This window comes from Microcaecilia unicolor, chromosome 3, assembly GCF_901765095.1.
Source record: "Microcaecilia unicolor chromosome 3, aMicUni1.1, whole genome shotgun sequence".
Taxonomy (NCBI): Eukaryota; Metazoa; Chordata; class Amphibia; order Gymnophiona; family Siphonopidae; genus Microcaecilia; species Microcaecilia unicolor.
In genome coordinates, this window is record NC_044033.1 from 4404120 (window position 1) to 4424515 (window position 20396).

Here is a 20396-nt window from a genome sequence, read left to right on the forward strand (position 1 = left end):
GAATAACTAGTGAGGTAATTACATTTGTTGATGATACAAAGTTATTCAAAGTTCTTAAATCGCAAGAGTATTGTGAAAAACTGCAAGAGGACCTTACAAGATCGAGCATTCAAATGGCAGATGATGTTTAATGTGAGCAACTGCAAAGTGACATGTGGAAAAGACGAAACCAAACTATAGCTACATAAGGCAAGGTTTTACATTAGGAGTGGAGTGGGTAGATGTGAATTGCTTGTTTACTCTTTCCAAAAATACTAGGACTAGGGGACATGCAATGAAGGTAGTAAGTAGTAAATTTAAAACAAACAGGAGAAAATATTTCTTCACTCAATATGTAATTAAACCCTGGAATTCTTTGCCAGAAAATGTGGTAAAAGCAGTTACCTTAACAGGGTTTAAAAAAGGTTTGGATAATTTCCTAAGTCCATTAGCCATATTGCGATAGACTTGGGAAAATCCACTGCTTATTTCTAGGATAAGCAGCATAAAATCTGCTTTACGATCTGGGATTTTGTCAGGTACTTGTGATCTGGATTGGCCACTGTTGGAAACCAGATAATGGACCTGATGGATCTTCAGTCTGTCCCAGTATGGCAACACTTATGTTCTTATGCTCTGGAATAGAAAGTAAACAGAGAGGATTTATCCACTGTAGCGACCAGCTCTTGTGCTGTCAATGCAATCTGTGCTGGGCATGCAGTGGAGCCTCTACAAGAAGGTACACTCCAGCAATTGACACATGGGAATATGGAGACACAGTGCTGCTATGCTTCCGTTTTTCAAATGCTTTGGAGGGGGTTGACTGCTTTCTCTTCAGGGCTATGAGAGCGCTTAGGCAGAGGTGGTGAAACATCTGATGAGCACACACAAATTTAAACATCATCTGATGGTCCCTCTTGGGTGACTACAAGCCACTGTGCTGGGAGATAAGAGCAGTTATATATGGAAGATTCTCATCTGGTATACACTACCTTCTGATCTTTCTGCACCTGAAAGTCTTTTGAGATTCTTAGCTATTGCAGAGACAGCCTTTGGAGGCGTACATGCACAATGCTTGCACTGAAGCAGATTAAACACTTGGAATGTCTCTCTATATTCTGGATTTTTCTGTCACCCTTTGGGTAATGATTTGGTGACATACCAAAAGAAACTAATTAAATAAAAAATACTCCAATTTTTACTCATTCACTGAAAGCAACAGACCTGAGGAAAAGGAATGCCAGTAAAAAATTTATGATTATGGAAAAGGTTGAGGCTATGTGTCACTTTTACAGGTGTCTAAAAGCGAGGGGAACGGGCTGGAGCCCCCTGATATTGCAAATATAATTGCCTCTCTTACAACAGGATATAGATTTGGTGCATGGGACAGGGGAGTTTTGCAGCCTGAAGCCACAAATAGGCAGGCCATACCTTCTAGCATCTATACTTCTACAGCTAAAGAATAATATTGGGCTTCAATCAGTGAGATGCGAATGCAAAAAGGTCCAGCAACAATGGAGTGAAGTTGCTACAACTAACGGTTTTGGGGGAACAGGTACTTTCTTTGAAGATTAATGGCTAGGGGGTTCTGAAAACATTAAAGCTGATATGGGTTGAGGGATTGGGAAGGGATTATCTTCAGGTGAATCATTATAAATTAGGATTGCACTGGTGTCCATGGAATTTGATCAAATGTGGCTACAAGGGGGCAACAGAAGTCTAGCAGGAACGTTTACGAGAAAATAGAAATTAATGGGGTAACCTTCATTCAGCATCCATTCAACTGAATGGAATGCCCCATGTGCCCCCCCCCCCCCCGAGGGGGCCACATATGCTAACAATCTTATAGTAGATTCCATCACAGCAACATGTAATGATGTCACTCCTCTTGTGTCTGGCTTAATCTGGTTTCTTGATGGAAAAAGCTTGTCTAACAGAGGAACAGCTAATGTTTTCAATAACCTTTCTCAAACACAGACCATTTGAGATAAGCAATGATTAGCTATAAAGACTAAAATTCTGTGCTTTTATAACAAGTTTAATCGCCGCTTGCTTTAATGTTAGGAAACAAGCCCATCGTTAAGGAGGTGTTGACAATGAAAGAAAGCCAAGATGCAATGACAGACATAACCAGTTCCACTAGTCTGGAAGGTAATGGGGGTTGGGAATAAAGGTACAAAATTTAAGGAACCCGGGACCACTCAAGGACTGCTATGATGAAAGGAGGAAAAACCCTGAGAATGGTCAGACAAACATTATGAATCAGATAATCCCCACCCCCAGAAAAACTGTCCAAATGAGAAGCAATTCAAACATGTGTCTTAGCCTATAGCATCAGCCGGTTCTGCAGTTTTCCCTGTAGTAAGCTTCCAGTGATTTCCAGCCGGATGGAGGTCTATTGGCAAATGAGGCCAGCATGGTTTAAAAACTGTGTTGTGGAGAATGTAAAGCCAGGGGAAGGACTGTGCATCAGTGCAGAAAATCTGAACACAGCTCACCACCAGTACATTTGCCCAGAGTTCACACTGTCTGTGTATAATATCAACCAGAGAATGAGCCATGCCAATCACCTTGATTTCCCAGTCCTCTGTGTCATAGTCAAAATTATACTGGGAATAAACCCATCTTAGCAACTACAGGATATAGGTGTGATTCAACTCAAATCCCTTTGTATTAATTAGTTACACCTTTTGTTGCCACATTTTTGATACTCATATGCAGCAAAATCTAACACATCCTATACATAACCAAAAACATCTGTTTTGTTAATTGGACTCTGGAAAAAAAAATGCACAATCTAATCAGTTTTACAAACAGATGCAAAGAAAACCTGTCTCAAAATGTATATAACAATTTAATAGCACATCCAATACATAATTTCACCAAAGATGGTTTTAATTGAATACAATCACAAATAATGCTCAATTATTCCATAACATAGATTTGCTCACATACATCTCCCACATACCACATCTTACAACTGTGCAGTTTGGCACCTCACCACTGGACAGATGTCAAACGATAATGTTTAGATGTTGTGGGTGACGTTAAAAAGGAAAAGTCTCCCCTTCCTCCTCAGTGGATTTCCTTTTTCCTTAGGATGGAGAAGCAGCTTTAATAGGCTTCTTATCCTTATAACATTCAATGTCTTTGAGAAATTCTGTGAATGCTTCATTTGCTCCTGGATCACAAAAACAAAAGTGTGAGCAGTGCAGTATTAGGCAGGGATGGATAATGTGGGCCGCACAGTGGAAGGGAAGCTGGGGTGTAAAAATCACGTTCCTGCCATTGACTTCCCTTGCAAAGTGGGTGGGGCATGGCAGCAGGGTTGGGTCACGTGGGCTGTGCAGGAGTATTGGTGGAAATGGATCATGTGTGCGTTGCATTATTACTGGTGAGGATGAAGGGGAATTGCCTGAAGAAAACAACCCATTATACATCAAACCCACAATCCCTATCTTTCTTTCTTTTTTTCCCCCTCTGGGAAGGATCAGTGCACATCAGTGGTACTGAGGGTCTGATGAAGTAAGCTTGCCGTAGAGTCATGTGCTGACACAACTTCCAAATGCAGCCTGACGCAAAACTTTAGCTTCCCAATGCTATAAGCAAATTACCACTGCATTAAAATGTGTACTGTCAACTTCCTCCTCAAAAAATCACAAAAATTGTACACCACAGCAGTAAAATGTCTCTTTATGTCAGTATGGGAATTGGGTCATGCAGGCAGGGAAGCATTAGGAAAAACCCTCCAGCCTGCTGGACACCATGGCCTCTCTCCCCAAATCCCCCCACCCCCCCAAAGAAAATCCCTAGTAATCTGGCTGGGTGTCCCCAAGGACTGGGTTCAGAAGCATGGCCCTAAACCAGTGATTCTCAAACCTGACCTGGGGGACCACCAGCCAGTTGGGTTTCCAGGATATTCCTAATTAATATGCACGACACATATGAATGCCTACCATCTCCTTTTCATATAAATCTCTCATGCATATTCATTATGCTACCTTAGGTTAATTTCAATAACTAGTTGCATATTCATTAGGGATATCCTGAAAATCCAACTGATTGGTGGCTCCCCAGGACAGGTTATAGAATCACTGGTTTAGGGCCACGCTTCTGAACCCAGTCCTTGGGGGACACCCAGCCAGTTGAGTTTTCAGGATATCTACAATGAATATGCATAAGAGAGATCTGCATACCAAGGAGGCAGTGTATGCAAATCTCTCACATGATTGTGAATATCCTGAAAGCTTGACTGGCTGGGAGTACCTGCAGACCAGGTTGAGAAGCACTGGTCTAAGGGACCATTCTTCCCCCCTGCTGCAATCCCTGATGGTGGTCTAATGGTCCTCCTCCGCTCCTGCAGTCTCACCTGACCCTTTTCATGACCCCAAAATAATCCCTGGCTATAATGGACCCATCTCCCTCCTTCCCCCCACCCCTAACAAACAAAACCCCTGGTGGAAAATTAGACCCTTCTCATCCACCTCTGAATGTTGCAAGGGAGGAGCAATGCCCCACCTCACTCCTGCCTCTGTGGTGCCATCTTGGAAAATGGAAGTGTCTGAGCCCACACACGGTTGCCATTTTCCAAGATGGTGGAACAAAGGCCTACCTCCTAAGTTTAAATGTGGGACTTGGGGGTCTATTTGAGCCATATTTGGTGAGGGAGGGGAAGAAGCCTACAGATCATCAGGGAAATTGCGTGGGCAGGTTGGTTGGGCCACTAGCCAGGGCTACTTAGATTACCAAGGACATTTTTGAAGGCAGAGGGAGGGGGTGGATCAAAGTTCTCAGGCTACAGGTCATCCAAGGTAAAGTACCACACTTCATTTAAGATGATACCTTTGTTCTCATACTGCTCCTTCACATCAACCCTGAGCTGGTGTAAAAATGCTGCATAAGTATAGTTTTTCTACATCAGGAGTAATAATTAGTTGACCCACTTTGCATACCAAATACACTATCCTTCAGTGCAGTGGTTTGACTCGAGACTTTCCCACACTAGGCAGCTTTCTGCATCACGGAGTAATACTGGCACAGAAAAATCCTGAGTAAGCCACTGCTCTAAAGCATAGTGCAGAATGCCGCATCAACTCTGGAATATGCTCTCGTTTCACTTAATAAAGTGCTCCCTATCCACCTTCTCTCCCAACTATTTACAGAAAAATGGGGCCCACGTCAGTGAACACATTTTGCAAAAGGGTTCATCACGTCCTAACTGTATGCAGACAGCATTCCTGTTTCTCAGTGTCTAAGCCATCAAACATATTTCAAGGTGCAGTCATGACACCAAGGTTGTGGCAGTGTATCTGAAAGCAGCAGTAGCTGCTTGGAGCGAAGGAGGAAGTAGAAAGTTGTGCATATTATTACAGCATAAGGCATACTCTGAAGTGACTCAGACTGCAGCTGTGTATTTGCAAGGTCAAGCAAGGTCTGATATAATAATGCAAGAACTGTACCATCTGTACAACATTATGCAGGCAGCAAGAAAGCCCATACCAGTATCAATTTCAAACCTGTGTTGCTGCTGTCTTGTTATTTCGGGCTTCTCTGAGAGCACCCATGTCAGCCCAAGTGCCACAGTCTGGTCACTGCAGCTGCAGTTTTATTGATAGAAGCATCTTAATCTAGTTGATTTGAATCTGTAGGCCTTGAATGTGTAGGACTCCTGCTGAAGGCACTGTAGCCGAAACACAGCTCTAGTCGGGTCCACTGTACACATTTCACGTGTTATATTTTTAATACATTGCCCATTGCTGCCATCCTGAATCATGCACATGGTCATTCCCACCTTTTTGGGCTTGTGTGATATCACTCAAGACAGTCTTCTAGGCATGCACAGAAACAGAAAGAAATTCCTCTCAACGTAGGGAAGTAGTACTTGCAGCAAGGGAACAGGAAAGAGAGGGTGGACTTGCTGCACAGCCTGGGAGTGCTGCCCTGGGTCATCAAGTGCAAATATATGGAGACCGAGTGAGGAAAGAGGACAGAAAGGACCAAGCATACCTCCCATTAAAGCTAAAAACAAATCCCCAATGAACCCTGGATTACCTACTGGTGCTACATTCAAAAATCAAAGTGCAAAAAGGAATCTTTTTCCTATAAAATAAAGAGGAACGAGAAGATGGGCAAGAAGACTTAAAGAGGCAGAATGGTGAGGAGAGGTTGTGCTGATCCTCCTCACTTTCACAGGAGAGTGAGCTATGGCTTGTGCTGACTGCCAAGGTCCTGGAAACACTTATTACCATCCTCAGAGGGCTGGCTTCTACCCTCATTTCACTAGCTTTGTAAAACACGCACATGTGTTCCTGCTTTTTTGGTTTTATCTCCTCTGTACCATTCAATACAGTTATATAATAGCATCGCAGCTGCTCTGAGAAAGGATTCCAAAGAGCAGCAGCAGACCCAGTCCCCATGGCTGCTGCCCTGATCCCCTTTAACTCACTCAGTCAGGAAGGATTTCTAAGAATGCCTTCTACAAAAGGAAGAAGTGCTCCACCTGGTGGGCAACTCTAGGAAGTTATGTCTGGCTGGCTTGGAAGTCAAGGTCTTCTTTCTGCATGGCTGTTCCCGCTGCCTCACCCTCCTCCATAGAGCCATAGGTGTGGTGCAGCGTTTCATCCAGTTTAGAGGTTTCTGGGGAGGAGAGCAGCAAGACATTTGGGACGTATGCCTACAATCACAAAAGTGAATCAATATTAGTCTTAGAACTTCCGGATGAAAGCAGGTGGCCATTATTATTAAAAAAAAACAACTTACATAACCTAGATAATGAATTAAAAGAACTACTACTACTATTTAACATTTCTAAAGCGCTACCAGGGTTACACAGCGCTGTACAATCTAACAAAGAAGGACAGTCCCTGCTCAAAGGAGCTTACAATCTAAAGGATTAATGTTCACAGGAGGTAGCTGGGGCTTCCTAAAAATACATCAAGTTGCTCCTCCAATTCATTACAGCTCCTGCCTGGTGAAAAGGAGCAGAAAGCTGCATGTTGAACTGCAGAGCTGTGGCATTAGGCATGTTCCATCAGCTCAGGCTTCTGACTTTCCTTTCCAAAGGCCCTGGCCCGTTCAGATTTTAAGCACTCTGTCCCATAGCTGCTGCACCCATTATATGCTCACAGCAATTTAAAAATCTCTGTCTACCAAGTGTGCCATGGAGCCTTGAGCCACCCATGTCAATCCTGCTTCCAACCTCCCACCATGAAACAGCACATATGAGGGTACAGCACAGACTGCACACATGGCTCAAAAGCTCCACAGTATGTAGTACAGTTCCTTTAACTACTACCACGGTCCCAGTGGGATGCAGCTCTGGTGGCAGGAGGGAGGGAGAGAAGGAGGGGTGTTGGACCCTGAGAGAGAGAGAGAGACGGTGAATGATATTAGGAGTGGGCTAAGGGACATTTAAGGGGTCTCATGCTGGAGTTGGGAGAAAGAGGCCAGACTCAAGGAAGGAGGGTGGGAGGAGGCATGAGCATATATAGGGGAAGGTGGAGTTGGAGAGGTAGAGGGATGGTTGCTGTGGGTGAGGAGGAAAGGAAGTGTAAATATTGGAGGTGGTGGTCGGTGGACAGATGCTGCGGAAAAGGGAGGAGGATATATGAGGGAAGGAATGGATTCTGGGGATGGGAGAGAAAGGCAGAGGAGTGTGGTAAAATTAGTTCTTACCTGATAATGTTCTTTCCACTAGTCCCAACAGATCAATCTAGAGACTTTTAGGTTATGTCCCTCTGCCAGCAGGTGCAGATAGAGAGAACTTCTGAGGTCAAGTGCAGCCACCTAAACCTCAGGTATTGACGCTACCAAAGCAGTGTGAACAAGCAAACTCTCCTGCTTCCATACAACTTGTGCAAGACCATCTGCCGCCAGAGGAGGAAAATCATGCAGCTCCTAGCGAGGAATGAGAGACCCTTTCCACGTGGATCTGGTAATGCAACAGTAACTGAAAGCTGCAAATTCATAAACTGCAACACATCAAAAACACGCTGAGAAACAAATATACAAGGCGGAACTCTGGACTGACCTGTTGGGACTAATGGAAAGAAAATTATCAGGTAAGAACTATTTAAACTTTCCGTAGCGTACCACAGATCAATCCAGAGACGAGTGGGATGTACCCAAGCAGTCCTCAAGTAGGGTGGGATAGCGACACCCCAGCTGCCAGGACAGAAGCCCCAAATGTGGCATCCCCCCTTGCTGCAACGTCCAGTCGACAATGCTTAGAGAAGGTATGCACTGATGATCAAGTCACCGACCAGAAAATCTCCTCCAAGTGGGACTCAGCTGCCGAAGTCGCTAGCACTCTGGTGGAATATACTCGCACCTTCAGCGGCGGAGTTTTTCCCGACAAGAGGTAAACTGAAGAAATGGCCTCCTGCAGCCAGCGAGCCACCGTGGCCTTGGAGGCCAGATCCCCCTTCTTGGGTCCAGCGAAGAGGACCAAAAAGATGATCCGAAAAGCGAAAGTCATAAGTGACCTCCAGGTAGAACAAAAGAACACGCTGTACATCCAGGCATCACAATGACCGGTATTCAGCCGCATAATACTCCCTACAAAACGCTGGGAGAAAGAGCTGCTGATTCAGATAAAAATATGAGACCACCTTAGGCAAGAAGGAAGGGACCGTTCGAATAGACACTCTTGCTTTGGTGAAGCAAAGAAAGGGATCTCTTCTGGATAAGCCCTGCAGCTCCGAGACGCTCCTTGCCGAAGCAATGGCCAAACACCGCCTTCAGAGTAAGATCTTTCAAGGATAAATGATCCAAAGGCTCAAATGGAGGACACTGGAACGTGCGCAAGACCAGATTAAGACAACACGCAGGGACCACCGGTAGGTGTGCCAGACAGAGGTGGTTCACTCCTCGCAGAAAGTGTACAAAGTCGGGATGCCTTGAAGTGCCCTCGAAAACAGGCCAAAGCCGCCACCTGAAACTTCAAAGAGCTCAAACACTTATCAAGGCCGCCCAGCAAATGTGAGGATGGCCGACACCAATGCTGCTGCTGCCGCTGAGAGGCCAGCCGCTGTGCACCAGGACTCAAAGGTCCGCCACACATGTGCGTAGGCTGTACATGGAATGCCTCTACGCCTGCTACATGGTGGTAATCAACATGTCTGAGTAACCCTTCTTTCTTAACTGCTCCATTTCAAGACCCAAGCCATAAGACTAAACGGGAAGGGATTCTCCGTGGTAATCGGACCCTGTCACAGGAATCCATGGTGGGCTGGGTGCCGCAGGGGGCTGTCAATCTGCAGGTAAATCAAGTCCATGTACCAGGGGCGCCAGGGCCAATCTGGGGTCACCAGAATCACCTACCCTGGATGCTGAGCAATGCATCCCACGACCCAGCCAGTCATGGGCCATGGAGGGAACATGTAGAGAAGAAGAGACTGGGGCCAGGTCTACAAAAGTGCATCAATACCCTGTGACTTGTGGTCCCTGCCCCTGCTGAAGAAGTAGGGCACCTTGTGTTGATTCCCCGAGTCATGAGATCGATCGCTGGGATCCTTCAGTGCTCCGTGATCTGAGTAAACGCCTGACTAAAAAGTTCCATTCCCCTGGATCCAACGCATGACTGAGCAAGTCCACCTCAACGTTCAAAGATCCCGCAATTTGTGCTGCTGAAAGGAGGGGTAGGCACCGCTCTGCCCAAAGGCAGAGCAGAAACGCTTTCTTGGCAAGAGGGGTGCTCTTGGTGCTCCCCTGCCTGTTGACATACGACACCGCCATAGCACTGTCTGAAAGAACTTGTACCGGCTGTCCCTGAATCAACAGCTGAAATTCCTGAAGTGCCAGCCGGATAGCTCTCAGCTCCAACTGTTTGATCGTCCAAGAGGTCTCCACCGGTGACCAAGTCCCTTGCGCCAACTAGCCCAGGCAGTGTAAACCCCAGCCCCACAGGCTGGCATCCATAGTCACTACCATCTAGTCTGGGGTGGCCAGGGGCATTCCCAAGTGGAAATTCTCTAAGCGCAGTCACCAATGCATGGCCAACCAGGAGTGAGGCATGTAATTCCATGCTCTGGGGGTTGGTATTTGCAATAGGCTCTCCACTTGGGCCTGGATCTTCAGCTGTCGAGCCTCTGGGAGGGACACAGTTCTAGCTAGAGTATCGAAAAGCAACCCCAGGTATTCTAGAGACTGTGAGACATGTGGCTCTTGGGCAGATTGACTATCCAGCCCAAAGATCGTAGGAGCCTGACCACCTGCTCCGTTGCCTGCACACTCTCCTCATAGAACGACGCCTGAATCAACCAATTGTCAAAGTAGGAATGTACCTGCATTCCTTGTGACCACCATCATTGACCTTGGAAAAGGTCCTGGGTGCCATAGCCAGGCCCGAAACTGAAAATGCTGACCCAGCACCACAAAGCAGAGAAAGCGCTGGTGAGGAGGCCAAATAGGTTGAGAGAGGTCTGGAACTCCCCCAGTTGCAGCGCTGCAATGCCCGAACACAGAGTCTCCATCTGAAAATGTTGGACTCGCCATGCCCTATTTACACCCTTTAAATGGAGTATGGGGTGAGGGGACCTGCCCTTTTTGGGTACCATGGAGTAGCGGTCGAGACCGCACTCTGCGGATGGAACGGGTGGCACCACACCGAGGCTGATCAAGGTTGTGAGAGTCTTTTGGACTGCTGCCACTATGGCATTGGCCTTGCAAGGTGGTTCCACAGAAAACTCCACCAGCAGTCAGAAGAATTCTATTTTGTATTTGTGTCAGGTAACCTCCATTTGTCTGAAGTAACCCTGGCCCATTCCCCCAGAAAGTGGGACAGCTGTCCCCCTATTACCAGCAGGGGATGGACCAGGGTCCCATCATTGGGATCTTGCAGCAGCTGCTGGTCGAGTGAAAGGGCCGTCTGAGTGACCTCAACCCCAAGAAAATGCTCAACTCGGCCCAGGGGACAGGCCAGGAGCTTATCAATACAGAGCTGCAGAATATGACCTTCCACCTGCTAGAAAGAGAGAATACTGAGGTTTAGGTGGCTGCACATAACTACATATAGTGACCCTCAGAAGTTCTCTCTATCTCCACCTGCTGGCAGAGGGACATAACCCACAAGGTCTCTGGACTGATCTGTGGGACGCTATAGAATAAGTTGAGAGAAAGGAAGGGGACAGAGCTTTGAAGAAAGTGTGAGAGGATGGAAATGGGGGGAAAGAGGGTAACAGGAGCCTGGATAATGTGGCAAGCTAAAAGGAACTGGAAGAAGAAGGGACCAGGAAGGAGTTGGGCAAGGGATGAGGTTGGAAATGGGGGTAACAAAGTGGATGAAAGACCGGAATAATGTCCAGATGGTTGGGTTCCCGGAGACCATTAGAGACTCTGAACTACGGGCCTTTTTGGAAGATTGTCTCCCCTAGGCCCTAAAACTACAGTTAACGGCAGGCCCTTTGCGCACTGAACACCTCCATCACCTGGGATCAGTAAGGCCTAAGGACCCACGTCGTCGGACTGTTATTTTTAAACTGCTGAACTTTGCACATAAGAGGTTTTCCGAGCTTTGAGACGTATGGGATCTTTACAATATGAAAACCATTCCGTCCTTTGCTTCCAAGACTTTTCTACTGTAGTATCGCTACAACGTAAGGCATTTAGAGACGTTTGTAAACTGCTCTATGCCAAGACGATAGTCTGCACTGCTCTACCCAGCCCGTTTACGAGTCCTTCATGACGGCAACACCCATTTTTTCACATCTGATACTGAGGCCCTGCAATTTGCCCAGTGATTGGATCAATGTCCAGCACCCACGTGAGCCATACTCCATGGTCTTCGTGCCCTAGTGGAGACAGTAGTGCAGTGTTTGGAGGCTTTGCTGCAGATTACTGCTGTGACATTCTGGCAGATTTGTTGATGTATCAAGCAGAGACCATTTGTTTACATATCGAGCAAAGACTTTTTTTCTCTCCCTCCTTGTGGACTACATTGTATATCTTTTATCAACCATCAGGTAGTTACCTTCCTTTTTGCTGAGGTGGGCAAGGGGGGGGGGTCTCCCTGTGATCTGGTCTTGGAAGATGGCATTTTCCTTTCTCATTGGGGGTGGATTGGTGGGGGTGGGGGGATAGCAAAGAGTAGGAAATATGGCTTGATTGAGAGATGGTTCTGGTTGGTGTTGTGTTACTGTTCTCATGGAGACTGCACTGAGGTCAGGTACTTTGAGCCCCAGGGTTTCCTTTGGGATTCTACATTTCTTTTCAGTTTAGCGGTATATCCACTGGCTGGGGGGTGTTCCCTTCTATCTCTGTACTCGGTAGCATATATTGTTAAAATTATTGTTTTTTGGTGCCCTGGGATCACTTAAATTTGTCTCCTGGAATTTGGGAGGGGTTTCTTCTCCATCAAAAGAACCGAAGTGTTGAAGGCTTTGAAACATCAAAAGGCGGACATTGCTTTTGTGCAGAAGGCCCATTTAACTTCAGCAGAGCATGCTAAATTTCAGAGAAGATGGGTGGGTGGGTAGCCTAGTGGAGGCCCCTGTGGTCCAGCGTAAAGCAGGGGTGATGATTCTATTCCGTAAAGGCTTAAACGTTCAAGTGCGGACCACTGTGTGGGGCCCTGAGGGCAGATACATTTTCGCTTCAATTGAGTTGGATGGCTGTCCATTAGTGCTTGGGGGGTGACTTTAATTTGGTATATGATCCCCACATGGTGTCCAGCACTCTGGCAAATATCCTGGGGGCCTGCCTCTGCTCTGCAATGCCTTGGATTTAATGGATGTGTAGCATGCTTTGCATCCCAGTCAGAGATTATACACACTTTTCCCGTGCTCACGCCTCTCAATCCCGTACAGATTATTTTTTTCTAGCCCCCTTTGCCCGCATATCCTCGCAGTGGAGATCGGTCCCTATGAGGTGTCCGACCACGCCTTGGTTTGGTTTCAGACTGAAGTGGGCCGGGGAACTTTTCGGGGTTACAACTGGCGATATCCCTTGAAGTTATCTGGGGACCAAAAATGTCAAGCTTTTCTGCTGGAGCGTTGGCCTGCTTATGAATTTCATAATGGCTAACATATACATCAGCCTGCTCTTTATTGGGGAAACGACGAAGGCTGTACTGTGGGGGGGGAAATCATCGCTTAAAGAGCTCGTACTAGGAAAATTAGAGATAGAGAAATACTTACACTAGGAAAATTGATACAGTGTCACAGAATTAAATACAAGGGTCGTCAAGTCGCAGGAGGAATGTGAACGATTACAGGAGGACCTTGCGAGACTGGGAGAATGGGCGTGCAAGTGGCAGATGAAGTTCAATGTTGACAAGTGCAAAGTGATGCATGTGGGTAAGAGGAACCCGAATTATAGCTACGTCTTGCAAGGTTCCGCGTTAGGAGTTACGGATCAAGAAAGGGATCTGGGTGTCGTCGTCGATGATACGCTGAAACCTTCTGCTCAGTGTGCTGCTGCGGCTAGGAAAGCGAATAGAATGTTGGGTGTTATTAGGAAGGGTATGGAGTCCAGGTGTGCGGATGTTATAATGCCGTTGTATCGCTCCATGGTGCGACCGCACCTGGAGTATTGTGTTCAGTACTGGTCTCCGTATCTCAAAAAAGATATAGTAGAATTGGAAAAGGTACAGCGAAGGGCGACGAAAATGATAGTGGGGATGGGACGACTTTCCTATGAAGAGAGGCTGAGAAGGCTAGGGCTTTTCAGCTTGGAGAAGAGACGGCCGAGGGGAGATATGATAGAAGTGTATAAAATAATGAGTGGAATGGATCGGGTGGATGTGAAGCGACTGTTCACGCTATCCAAAAATACTAGGACTAGAGGGCATGAATTGAAGCTACAGTGTGGTAAATTTAAAACGAATCGGAGAAAATGTTTCTTCACCCAACGTGTAATTAGACTCTGGAATTCGTTGCCGGAGAACGTGGTACGGGCGGTTAGCTTGACGGAGTTTAAAAAGGGGTTAGATAGATTCCTAAAGGACAAGTCCATAGACCGCTATTAAATGGACTTGGAAAAATTCCGCATTTTTAGGTATAACTTGTCTGGAATGTTTTTACGTTTGGGGAGCGTGCCAGGTGCCCTTGACCTGGATTGGCCACTGTCGGTGACAGGATGCTGGGCTAGATGGACCTTTGGTCTTTCCCAGTATGGCACTACTTATGTACTTAACTTCTACTCAAGCACAGAAAACAGCTTTATTGAGATCCCAGAGACAGCTGAATGAACTTTTACATCAACCAGCAGTAAAATCACAGCTCTATTACAAATACCAACTATTTAGATATGGTAATAAAGCTGGACAACTGCTTGCACGTTCAATTAAGGGAAGGAAGGGGCCATCCCGGATTCTCAAATTGCAAGACCGGGGAGGGGGGAATACTCCGTTCAGGCGGAGATATAGTGGATTGTTTCTGACGGTCACCAAAAGAGGGAGTTTATACTTAGACAATTGAGATCTTCCTAAGCTTTCCCCTTGCCAGCATGTATTTTTGAAATAGCCTTTTACAGAAAGTGACATATTGCTGGCTCTGCAGCAAAGCGCACTACATAAGACCCAGGCCCAGATGGATATCTTGTAGAGTTATATAAATGGTTTTATGAGTGGGAAAAGTCCCCTCTGCCCTCTTTGTTTCTCGATGGTCGCTGAGGGAACCCTTCCAGATTCCTTAAAGATGGCTCAGATAATTGTGTTATTAAAACCAAAAAACGATCCAGAGGACCCGAGCTCATATTGACCCATATCTCTTTTAAACGCTGATGTAAAATTATATGCCAAAATTCTAGCTAACAGATTGGCGCATGTACTCCTGGACCTGACTGATGCAGCCCAGGAGGGGTCTGTGAAGGGGCGAGTGGTGGCTAAAATATTCGCTCCATTTTGGCCTCCCTAGAGGTGGTAGCCGAGAGTCGGATGCCTTCTCTCCTTGTCAGTTTTGACGTGGAGAAGGCAATCGATCGGATGCTCTGGCCTTTCTTGTTTGTGCTAATGCAGAAGTATGGACTGGAGGGTTTTTTTCCAGACACGATTCGGGTCCTCTATTTTACTACTACTACTTAACATTTCTAGAGCGCTACTAGGGTTACGCAGCGCTGTACAGTTTAACAAAGAAGGACAGTCCCCCTGCTCGAAGGAGCTTACAATCTAAAGGACGAAATGCCAAGTTGGTGCAGTCTAGATTTCCTGAATAGAGGTGTAGTGGTTAGGTGCCGAAGGCGACACTGAAGAGGTGGGCTTTGAGCAAGGATTTGAAGATGGGTAGGGAGGGGGCCTGTCGTATGGGCTCAGGGAGTTTATTCCAAGCATGGGGTGAGGCGAGGCAGAAAGGGCGGAGCCTGGAGTTGGCGGTGGTGGAGAAGGGTACTGAGAGGAGGGATTTGTCTTGAGAGCGGAGATTACGGGTAGGAACGTAAGGGGAGATGAGGGTAGAGAGGGGAGGGGCTGCAGATCGAGTGCATTTGTAGGTTAGTAGGAGAAGCTTGAACTGTATGCGGTACCTGATCGGAAGCCAGTGAAATGACTTGAGGAGAGGGGTGATATGAGTATATCGGTCCAGGCGGAAGATAAGACGTGCAGCCAAGTTCTGAACGGACTGAAGGGGGGATAGATGGCTAAGTGGGAGGCCAGTGAGGAGTAGGTTGTAGTAGTCAAGGCGAGAGGTAATGAGAGAGTGGACGAGAGTTCAGGTGGTGTGCTCAGAGAGGAAAGGGCGAATTTTGCTAATGTTATAGAGGAAGAAGTGACAGGTCTTGGCTACCTGCTGGATATGCGCAGAGGAGAGGGAGGAGTCTAAGATGACTCCGAGGATGCGGGCAGATGAGACGGGGACGATGAGGGTGTTATCAACTGAGAGAGTGGAGGGAGAGGGGAAGTGGGTTTGGGTGGGAAGACAATAAGCTCAGTCTTGGTCATGTTCAGTTTCAGGTGGCGGTTGGACATCCAGGCAGCAATGTCGGATAAGCAAGCCGATACTTTGGCCTGGGTTTCGGCAGTGATGTCTGGTGTGGAGAGATAAAGCTGGGTGTCGTCAGCATAAAGATGATATTGGAAACCATGAGATGAGATCAGGGAAGAGGTGTAGATTGAAAAAAGAAGGGGTCCAAGGACAGATCCCTGAGGAACTCCAACAGAGAGCGGGATGGGGGTGGAGTAAGAACCATGAGAGTGTACTCTGAAGGTACGGTGGGAGAGATAAGAGGAGAACCAGGAGAGGACAGAGCCCTGGAACCCAAATGAGGACAGTGTGGCAAGAAGTAAATTGTGATTGACAGTGTCAAAAGCGGCAGATAGTTCGAGGAGGATGAGGATGGAGTAGTGACCTTTGGATTTGGCAAGGAATAGGTCATTGCAGATTTTAGATAGTGCCGTTTCTGTCGAGTGTAGGGGGTAAAAGCTGGATTGAAGCGGATCGAGGATGGCATGAGAGAAGAGAAAAATCAAGGCAACGGCTGTGAACGGCGCGTTCAAGTATCTTGGAGAGAAAGGGTAGGAGGGAAATTGGGCGGTAGTTGGTGGCATTCAAGTGGGTCAATGGGGAGCATTCTAAACAGTTCTGTATTCGTAGAGGTACTTGACAGGGATGCCCATTGTCACCCCTCTTGTTTGTGTTACCTTTGGATCCTCTCATTTAGGAGGTGATCCAACATCACCAAATCAGTGGAGTCTCTATAGGTAATTTTAAGTTCACCATTTCGACCTTTGAAGATGATTTGCTGATACATCTTACCAAGCCTTTGAAGTCCTTGCCTGCATTGTTAGAATTGTTTCAAGAATTTGGTGACTTTGCTGGTTTCAAGTTAAATTACTCTAAATCCCTAGCATTAGCATCTACGGAGGAGTTACAAAACAAGTGGGGGCTTAGCTTCCCACCTCAATTGGTGTGAGACTCCTTTCCTTAATTGGGTATACAAGTTTCTATGCAGGTATCTAAATTATTCCATTTAAATATCTCCCACTTGTTGGAGGCAACGGCTGGGCGGTTGATGGCATGGCTATCTCTGCCACTCATGTTGCACGGTAGAATTCAGTTACTTCGCATGTTAGTTAGAATACCCAAAATGGCTTTATGTTCCACAACTATTGCCTCTTCGTATTCTTAAGAAAGATTTCAAACTGCTATACAAACTTTTGGGGAGCTTTTGCTGGGGAGGCATGAAGTCTAAACTTCCATTATAACAAAGGTTGGGTTCCTGGAGGGAAGGAGGTATGGGTCTGCCTGACCTGCGATGTTATAATTAAGCTTGTGTGCTTCGCCATTTGAGCGACTGGTTTCTGGATAGGCAGGATTATACTCCACGACAGCCTATACTCCACGACAGAACTTGACTATTTTGCTCCATGTCATTTTTTCTTTTTTGTTGCAAGGCCTGTTTGTTCCTCTGTCTTTTCGAAAGTTTGTTGCCAAGTCTGCTGTGGGAGATCTGGAGAGATATGACTAGGTATTGGAGAATTGACCCAAATATGTCTGATCTGCTACCAATTCATGGTACTTTGCTGTTTACTCCGGGCAATGAAATAGCATTTTTCGGACACAGGAACATCTGGGTATTAAGAGATTGGAACGTTTTGACTGATGGGGACTCATTGCTGAGTTTGGGGGCACTGCATATCAGCATAGAGATAATAATGCTTACGAATATAACCAAATATCTCATTATATTAACTATTTAAATCTTGTGCCTTTGAGGTCTCGGCATAGTCACCGTTTGAGACAATTTTTTACTTTGGTGAAGGGAAATAAGCTTTCAGTCTCAGGACTCTATAAAGCACTCACGACCCTTTCTCCCCTGAAAGAGCTTATCCGACTGCATTGGGCATAGGATTTAGATAGACCCACCCTTTCTTTAGATTTTCTTACACTGACCTCCGGGATTCCCACTTTGGCGATAAGTGCAGACCTAAGGGAGTGCAAATTTAGGATATTACATAGGGCACATCTTACCAAATTTCAAAATTTTTAAATGGGGGGTATGGACACTCCTTTGTGTATACAATGCCAATGCATTCTTCCACTCTCCCTGGGACTGTTTTTTAGTGCAGGCGTTTTGGAATGATGTTTTTCAATACTTGAAAATTCTACTAGGCTTGTGCATCCCAATCTCTCCCCTTGGAATTCTTTTTAATAAATATGAACTCTCTGTATTGCAGAGTAGAGATGCCCAACAATTGATTCGTAAAGCTGGTATTTTAGGCAAATGAGTTATTCTGAGCCTTTAAACAAGTGATTTGCCTCTGGCGTAATACATTTCATGACCTCATGTTACTAGAAAGTGTTTTCTCTCTATCTGGGTACTCTATATACACTCTCTGAATCCACAAGGGCGCAGTTTAGTGGTTTTATTCCCTTTGAGGGCTTTGGGGCCTAATATGATTTTCTCCTGCGCAGTCTCTTTGTGAATGGATCTTCTGTTCTCTTCCACACTATTTTTTATGAGATTGGGATTGGGTGAGCTGGGGGATGGGTTTGGGGAGGGGGAAGGATGGGATACATTGAGTACAGAAGCAGTAGTGAAGATTTAGATTGGAGATTTCAGTTGTTCACAGTTTGATGAAAGCATGGGGAACAAATAAAAATAAAATAAATAAATAAAAAAATATGTCTTTTGAACTACAAGTGTTGTTTTGCTTGTTGATTTCTTACATTTCTCTATTGTTCACAAGGTTTAGTGTTGGCGTCATTAACATTGTTCCCATGAATATATAGGGGGATGGGGTGTGGATAATTGTAAAAAAAAAAAAAAAAGACGACGGATTACCTCACTTTCCTTTTATGATGTACTTTTTCTTTTTATATGTGAATCTTTGAGTACACATTTGGCTAGATGTCTTTACTCTGTACCATCATAAATAAAAAATGAACCATACATCAGGTATGGATACTGTTTAAAAATGCCATCATCGAAGCCCAGACCAGATGTATTCCACATTTTAACAAAGATGGAAAGAAAAGCAAACAGCCAGCTTGGTTAAAAGGTGAAGTGAAAGAGACGATTAGAGCCAAAAGAACATCCTTCAAAAAATGGAAAAAAAAAGATCTGAATGAAGAAAGTAAGAAGTAACATAAGCACTGTCAAGCCAGATGCAAAGCACTGATGAAAACTCAGTAACATTTTTTTTCAGGTATATCAGAAGCAGGAAACCTGCGAGGGAATCTGTGGGCCTGTAAGATCAGGAAGAAACAAAAGGAACACTTAGGGAGGACAAGGCCATAGCGGAGAGATTGAGGAAGAAGGTGTAAGAGATCAACCTATACTGGAAATGTTTTTCAGGAGTGACAATGTGAAGGAACTAAAAGAAATTTCGGTGAACTTGGAAGATGTACTGAGCCAAACTGACAAGACAAAAAGTGATAAATCACCTGGACTAGATGGTATACAGCCCAGGGTATTGAAAGAACTCAAACATGAAAATGAGGAGCTGCTGTTAGTGATCTGTGTCGTTAAAATAGTCTGTAGTATCTGAAGACTGGAGGGTGGCCAATGTGACGCAGATTTTTAAAAAGGATTCTAAGGGTGATCCAGGAAATTATACACTAGTAAGCCACTTCAGTGCTGGCAAATATAGTGGAAAGTATTATAAAGAATAATATTACAGAACACATAGACAAGCATGGTTTAACGGGACAGAGTCAGCATGTATTCAGCCAAGGGAGGTCTTGCCTCACCAATTTTCTTCATTTCTTTGAAGGCGTGAATAAACATGATGATAAAGGTGAGCCGGTTAATGTAGTGTATCTAGATTTTCAGAAAACATTTCACAAAGTACATCATGAGAGACTCCTGGGAAAATTAAAGAGTCATGGGAAAGGAGGCAATATCTTTCTGTGAATTAAGAATTGCTTATTGGACAGAAAACAGAGGGTAGGGTTAAATGGCCATTTTTCTCAATGGAGGAGGGTGAATAGTGAGTGGAGTGCTACAGGGATCTGTACTGGGAGTCCTGGGACTGGTGCTATTTAACATATTTATAAATGATCTGGAAATCAGAGTGATGAGTGAGGTGATTAAATTTGTAGATGTCACTAAACTATTCAAAGTTGTCAAAATGCATGCGGACTGTGAAAAATTGTACGAAGACCTTAGGAAACTGGAAGACTGGGCATCCAAACGGCAGAAGAAATTTAATGTAGACAAATGCAAAGTGATGCACATTGGGAAGAATAATCTGAATCATAGTTATCTGATGCTAGGGTCCACTTTAGCATTCAAGAAAAAGACCTAGGTATGCTGAAATCTTCTGCTCAGTGTGCAGCAGCGGTCAAAAAAGCAAACAGGATGCTAGGGATTATTAGGAGAGGGCTGCAAAATAAGACCAAAAATATTATAATGCCTCTGTATCGCTCCAAGGTGCAGTCTCACGTTGAGCATCGTGTTCAAATTCTGGTTGCCGTATCTCAAAACAGATACAGCGGAGTTAGAAAAAGTTCAAAGAAGAGCGACCAAAATGATAGAGGGGATGG

The 20396-nt window shown here is 45.4% G+C and overlaps 1 protein-coding gene across 1 annotated transcript in view; it reads right to left on the reverse strand.

The window, feature by feature from the left end:
- Positions 1-4440: 4440 nt before the first annotated feature.
- The window catches only part of TMEM63A (transmembrane protein 63A), a 184228-nt gene continuing 168272 nt past the window's right edge, over positions 4441-20396 (reverse strand). The window contains exon 23 of the mRNA XM_030195716.1: positions 4441-6652. Coding sequence (XP_030051576.1) covers positions 6500-6652 — 153 coding nt within the window. The 3' untranslated portion in view covers positions 4441-6499. The remainder of the gene's footprint in view (positions 6653-20396) is intronic.